Raw genomic sequence first — 6974 nt, 5'->3', positions numbered from 1 at the left:
CACGGGGCCCCGCTCTGACTGACCGGGTCCCCACGACAGCCAGGGCCGGCTGTGCTGCCCGCAGGCCAGGGCTGTCCCCAGACGGCTGCGCCTCGTGCGCGTCCCCCGAGGCAGCCCCCAGCCCCTCCGGGGGTGTCCTTAGTGCTGGAGCTCTGCGACTGAAGGTGACAGGGGCATTGTCACAGCACTTGCACTGCACACCAGCAAGAGCTGAGGGCCACGTTGGGCTGGTTCTCCCTCGGGCCCAGAGCCAGCACTGGAGCCAGGGTCAGTTTTGTCAGGGCCAATTCTTGAGTGGAAAGAAGGATGGTCCTTTGCCCACTGAGAACCAGGCCAGGGGCAGTGTCCAGAGCAGGCCCACGTGGGTCAGCTGGGATCAACTACAGAGCTGCATAAAAGAGGAGAAAAGCAAGAGCACCCTTCAGCTCCTCCTCCCCTCACAGATCTAGTACCTGGAATGTTACGGTTTGCTTCTGTTTACATCCCCTGGTCAGCAGAATGACTCAATGCAGGGCCTTGGCAGAGTCACACATACCACAGCACACATGTGCCTTCTAGAAAAGGTCTTTTTTCACTGGTTTAGAGCAGAGAGCATAGGGACAGAGGAGAACACACACTAAGGCGGTTTCTGCTGTCTGAGAGCAAGCTCCCACATCCATTCCCTATGTCTCCTCAGGAAAGCTCTGAGCTGAAAGTGCTTCTGGCTCTGCCAGCAGTGTGAGAGCAAGGAGAGCAACACCTTTATGTTTTTGTAGAGCCTGTGGAGGAGAAATGGGTTTGGGTTTGTTTTGTTGGGGTTTTTAAACCTATTCGTGTACCTTGTCAAAACTCCCCTTTCTCTTGCAAAGAAAATTCTGTCAGTTTTTCCTTCCCTCCTACTTCAAGGGAAGCAAGTGCCCACTGAAAACCCAGTGTCAGGCTTCTACCCACGGTAGAGACCTGGGAAAACTTCCTGCTCCTTCCCCTTGGACAAATCAGATTGTGCTGTTTATTCCCACTGATGAGGTTTGCATGAGTAACTTCATGTGTTTGCTGCTGAATTACTTGAGCATCTCTTGGGTGATCTGAAGTGATACAAGAGCAGAACCAAACTCATTTCAGTTCCTTTGATAGAGTGGTAGCTTTGCAAGATGAATTTTCAGTAACTGTCTCCCCCTCCCTTCTCCTCTCCCTCCCCACTCTTTGCAGCATTAACAGTAGCAAAGTTGTCCTGCGTTTTGAAAGATTTGGCTTGGGAATCCTGGAACCGAGTAACCCAAAGCTCTAGCCCGGTGTCATTGTGACCATGTTGGCTGCCTGCTCCCACACAGCACCAGAAACCCTCCCTGGCTCCTCCACGCCGAGGCTGGTGCAGCCCCACTGAAGACCATCAGCTCAGCCCCGTGTCCTGCCTGAGCACCAGCAGTTATTTAAATAATGTTTACATGATACTTTTGTGTGAACTATATTTTTTTAAACATAATAAACAGTGAATCAAGTTGAACTACAGCCATTCTCAAATAGCACTGAAAAAGAGAAGAGCTGTTCCTGGTTCCTCCTTGTGTCCGTGGTCAGTAGGAGCCACTCTCTGCCTTCAGAGTGCGTCCCCCCTCGCAGCGGCACCACTCGGTGCGGAACAGCGACGTGGCTCGTGCGAGGCATTGGCCTTCCAGAGGTCAGTTCTTTCCTGAAGGTAGAACCCAGCCTGCTGCACTGGGACTTGCCCAAACCACGCATTGTTTCAGCAGGGCTGGTCCAGCTTTGGGTCACCCTGAATTCAGCTACACCAGAACAGAGCTGCTGCGGGGAGAGTGTCTGGCCATGGGGGCTGCGTCTCAGTAAATGACTCAAGTGCTCTTCTCCACAGAATTCACACTAAAATCTGCTCCTTCTCATACAATCCCAGAGGAATTAAGAATTGCTGGCCTTAAAAAAATAAATCCATGACTTGTCACAGCTCTGCACAGGGACCAAATTAATTTGAAGTTCAGGCACAAGTTCGAGTGCAGGGAAAGGCAAGAGAGACAGGACCAAGGAAAAGCTGTCCCTAAATAATGCATTAACTAAGGCCTTGATGCACAGAGCTTCAGAGCCATTGCACACACACAGTGTTGCCACTGCCTACAGTTGGTCACAACTAAAGCAGTTGCTTTGAGGAAAATTGCTCCTTAAAAATAGCAGAAATCTTGTAACCAAGAAGGCAATATCTGGGCCTGGAGGCGCTTCCTGACCCCAACAGCTCAAACTTGTTTCACAGATTAGTTTTAAAATCAAAATCCACACCCTCCCCCCCTCTGCAGTGCACAGTGTGGAGGTTGTGGAGGTGGCAGCCAGTGACCACACTGAGGCGACAGATGCATTATCCCCCTTGGAAATCAACTGCAGGCCCTGTTATCAGGGGCTCCCCTTTCCCCACCATCACCCCTGAGGCTCGAGAGGAGCTCCCAGATCCTCTGTGAGCAGGCAAAGCACCAGCCCTCCGTTTGGCTGCCTGCGTGAGGAACTAAGTGGCACAAAACCCGAGTTCTGTTGAGCAGAGAGCCTCCTGTGTGCAAGTCAGTTGTAGCCTCTTAAAAGCGTTAACAAAGACTTTATAAAAGAGCCGATGGGTTCGGCATGGCCAGACCCTGCAGTGCTGTCCTGATCCCCTCTCCCCTCCCACGTTAAAGGCACGGCTGTGGCACCATGCCCCGGGGCTCTGCTGCTTGTTCTCACTGACGGTGTGTCAGCAGCCTGAAGCAGGAGTTGTTTTCCTCCGAGTGCTGCTTAAGTAAGAGCAGCACAACACAAACCCAAAGAAAGGAGGAAAGATGCTGCCCCTCGGCTGGAACCCTGGGTGGGTTTCCTGCCCTAGGGAAGGAAGGGCAGGAGCTGCTGGCGGATGCGGACTGGCCCTTGGCTCAGTCCGTGTCCGAGGGCAGCAGTGGCCTCGGGGTACTCCTCACTCAGTTTTTGGGTGCATAAAGCAGGCTCCGAGAGCTGGGACACCCAGACCGTTCTGTGTGGGATCAGGGGCCGTGGTTCCCTCTGTCCCTGCCGCAGCTGCCCTCCCGCGCAGTCAGGGCCTGTCTGTGGAGCCCCTTCTGTCCTGCCGTGCCCCGGGTCAGGGCGCTGGACGCTGTGGGATGTGCCCTGCTGGGAGCACTCCGTGCTCCGGTCCTGGCCCAGGGGCTTGTTCACAGCCTGCCTTTAGCGGGGAGATGCGGACTGGAATCCAACCTGACCTGGCTGGTGTGTGGGACACCCATAAATTGCCCTTGAACACAAAGCTCACCCTCTGCCCCAGTGCAGCCCGCGGGAGAGTCCGACGGCCTCTGTGGGGTCATTGTTGTTTCGGTCAGCCAGGGGCGCTCGGCCGGCCCGGCGGGGCCCTGCGGCTGTGGGGCACGGAGCTCTCGCAGCCCCGCACACCAAGCGACAGTCCCTGGGTTGTGTTTGTGTCACACGTCCCGCCCCGAGCCCGTCCCGGTGGAGCTGTCAATGTGACAATGCTGTGCAATGCTGCTACAGGAGCCACACGTCAGTAGTGAATGTAAATGGTCGTAACATGGTGAACATGGACACGTTTTCTTTTCAAATGTGATGTAAACTTTGTACAGTACAAATTTTTTTTTATATTTTCTATGAACTGAGTGTCTTCCAGAATTGCTATTAAATTAATTACAAATTGTTAGGATTAACAACAGTTTCTGTATTAGTTTATGAAACCAGCAAAAAAAAAAAGAAAAAAAAAGAGTGCGTTCTATGCTACTGGAATTCTGGATATGTAGGAATCTTTTCAGTGAATAAATCTTTGGTCTGGATAAAGCAGAGTTACTGAGTCCTGGTTTGACCTTTCCCTCCCATTGACTTATAGCCAAACTAGAACAGGAGCAGACTCCCACAGAGACCCCCCAACACAGCAGCTCCTCCTCCCCACTCTGCTCCTTGCCCTTCCCCTGAGGGACACCAAGTGATCTCCCCCTGCACCAGTCCGTTGCAATTATCAAAGTTTTCCCTCCCGGATATGATGAGTCACATTATTAAATGGTTAATGAAGCCACCACTGAGTTTTCTTGAAGCACCAAACTCTTTAAGAAGCTGCTCCCCCCCCCCCCGCCCCACACACCCCCCCCCGCAAAAGCACCACTTGAGTCTGTTCTGGGACCCCCAGCACCTTCCCCATCCTTTGCACAAGGTTCTGCCACCACCTTCCACCTGCAGAGTAGGGGCAGAGCTCTGCCAGGTAGACCCTGCAAAGTGCCATTACCAGGTGTTAATTAATCCCAGGAAGGTTCTGCTGCTGCCAACAGCTTTGTGCCGAGAATAACAGCGGCTTTGTGCCATCCTGCCAGGAATGGGCCAGGGCATCATAAAAGCAGTTTTACATGTCATCCATCTTATCTACATCTCACACGCAAACAAAAATCTTAAGATAAGTTGAGCTTTGTTATCTTTCATAAAGAATAAGAAATAACGAATGTAATTCTCAATTATACTTGAAGGGCAGAGGTGTTTCATTTGAAAAACCAGAACACACAAACTCCAGTCCCCAAGCACAAGGTTCTGCCCTAGCTATGACTGGAGCAGTTTGATGTTTCCCTGCTCAGAGTTCTACCCCAGAACTGCCCCGGGCTGTCCGAGGCACCAACATTGGGGTCCCTCTGCCCTGAGACAGCTGCAGCAAACGGGAACAGGAGCAGCCAGCACACATATCCCAAGGGAGACAAACCCAGCACAAAGGGAGCGTTTCCAGCCCCAGCCAGCTACACTGCAATGCTCAACAGCATTTAAAACCCCCACACCAGACAGGATCATTTCACCAGCCCAGCTGGATGCTCAATGGCAAAACACCCCAGAGCAGCCACATAAACAGGGATTCACTCAAAGGAGACACCAAACAACAACTCACAAAGCTCAGACTACAAATGAACTGACTGGAGCAGGATCTAGGAAAGCTGGACATACCACATCCTGGCTTCATCCTCAGAGGTCAGCCTGCTCCTGCCAGACAAGGCATCAGCTCCAGCCCTGGCTCCCAGGGGGTTTACTGGGGCAGGCAGAACCCATCTGTACGTGGATAATATAACGTAGTACTACCAAAACACCAAGAAAAACAAAAAGCCTTTCACCTACCTGGCCTCACTGTCACCAGGGCCCAGAGCTCACCAGCCTCATACATCACCACAGCACAGACATCCTCTGCCACAGCCCAGCCCACAGCCCTTTGCTGTCCCTTGTGAGCCTCAGGTGTCCCTTGTGAGACTCAGGTGTTCCTAACAAGCCCCAGGTGTTCCTAACAAGCCCCAGGTGTTCCTTGTGAGTCTCAGCTGTCCCTCATCCCCCTGCCCCTGCCTGGCCCCACCAGCCCCCAGGTTTCCTGTGTTTTCCTGAGGCAGGGCCCGACCTTCTGCACTCATGGACCCTGTCCACATGTTGAGTTCCTTTTCCTTCAGTTAATAATGTTACCCCCTCAGTTAATAACGTTACTCCCTACCGGCCAGGAGCCTCCTCTGTCCTTACTCTCTGTTGCTGTTCTCTGCTACTGTCCACGTCCTCTCATCTGTGCTGTGTGGGATCCTATGGCTAAGGCTGTCCTGAAGCATGTGTGAAACACACTGTTCACATGAGGCACTGCTGACTTTTGAGTCTCAACTCTGCCTTCTTCAGGTTCCAGCTCCTGGACACAAGGGATGACAGGAAAATCTCACCTTAAGCTTTTTTAATATGCTCATATAGCCCTGGTAATTTCAGAGAAGGGACTAGTTCTGATGTAACTGCAAGGCCTAGAAAGAGCCCAAGTCCCAATACAATGAGGGCAGCTTCAAGCCAGTCTCACTCCCTGGTGCAAACTCACACTTGCCTGGCAGTACCAAAAATGCAAACCTGATCATAGACAGACTGTGACTCCTGGAGATGGCCCTTAGCTCAGGGGGCAGTGTTGGCGGGAGCCCAAACCCACCTCACCACAACCTGAGAGCTGACTTAGTTACCTCTGCCTTTACAGGCTGGAGCCAAGAGCAAGAAGAGGTTCATTGATCCACACACTTTGTCTCATTATAAAAGCAGATTTTATTACAGCCAAATCAAGTCAAACAGAACACAGAACTCAAATGTGCAAAGTGCTTTGGAATTTTTGGAACCTTTGTGCCATAGGCTGTGTAATAACAACTGAGGTTCATGTACCTGAGTCCCACAAAGCAGAATTCACCACTGCTGCCTGTTGAGCAGATACAGCTGAGGTGGAAGCAGCAGGTGTTTCCACCTGGGGACCAGCACATTATTACCTCATTTGCAAACATTGCTCCAGATCCAGGCACATGGCCAGACAACTCCCAGCAACACAACCATCCACTCATTTGCTTTCAAGTGAAGATAACATGCAAGTAAACCAACCTGATATAAATAAAGTCACAAAGATAAACTGTACTCTTTAAAAAAAAAGATTTCAGCTCTATTTAACCCAGTACAAAACTCTACATTTTCCATGTATGTACAAAACCCACCAGATTTATATCAGCAAAGACAGTATTAAAAAAATAATTTGCACTTTCACTATTAAGATAATGTATTAAAAGCAGTCAGAATAAATAGCAACAAAAGTTAAATTTCATATTTTACTTAATTAAGGCTGAGGTTAAAGAGTCAAATCCTACAATCCTATGCACGTGCATGATTGAACATGTATATGAAAGAGGATTTGACTCCCTGTTTTTTGAAAAGAACAACAAATGTGCAAGTATTGTCTAAAACACAAGTGGATTTGTTCTTCAGCTGGTGGGTTGCAAAGCTCTTTTGACTTCGTGTGGGAACACAGCCCCAAATATATCCTCATGGTATCGCTTTTGGCTCTGCAAAAAGAAAGGACACCCAAGAGATGAATTCAATGCTTCCAGCTACTCCTTATCCATCAGTTCAGTAACTAAAAGGCCTTATGCATTTGTAGGAGCAGCAGAGTCCCTCTCACATCCTGACCAAACAGAAGCTGCGCTGGCAGTCCCGGGGCGGACCAAGCC

General features: G+C 50.6%; 2 protein-coding genes across 4 annotated transcripts in view; one reads left to right on the top strand and one right to left on the bottom strand.

Moving 5' to 3' along the window:
- The window catches only part of KSR1 (kinase suppressor of ras 1), a 23472-nt gene extending 19681 nt beyond the window's left edge, over positions 1-3791 (top strand). The window contains exon 19 of the mRNA XM_017730871.1: positions 1189-3791. Coding sequence (XP_017586360.1) covers positions 1189-1267 — 79 coding nt within the window. The 3' untranslated portion in view covers positions 1268-3791. The remainder of the gene's footprint in view (positions 1-1188) is intronic.
- Positions 3792-6581: 2790 nt separating this feature from the next.
- NOS2 (nitric oxide synthase 2) overlaps positions 6582-6974 on the bottom strand; it is a 17638-nt gene continuing 17245 nt past the window's right edge. For 2 of the 3 annotated variants that reach the window (XM_017730916.1, XM_017730917.1), the window contains one exon: positions 6582-6812. In XM_017730916.1, coding sequence (XP_017586405.1) covers positions 6729-6812 — 84 coding nt within the window. In that variant the 3' untranslated portion in view covers positions 6582-6728. The remainder of the gene's footprint in view (positions 6813-6974) is intronic. The other variant, XM_017730915.1, reaches the window with a different exon arrangement.

The sequence above is a fragment of the Corvus brachyrhynchos genome, unplaced genomic scaffold (assembly GCF_000691975.1).
Source record: "Corvus brachyrhynchos isolate BGI_N302 unplaced genomic scaffold, ASM69197v1 scaffold283, whole genome shotgun sequence".
Lineage (NCBI taxonomy): Eukaryota > Metazoa > Chordata > Aves > Passeriformes > Corvidae > Corvus > Corvus brachyrhynchos.
Note: the sequence above shows the minus strand (reverse complement) of the source record. Positions and strands in the feature narration are given on the sequence as shown.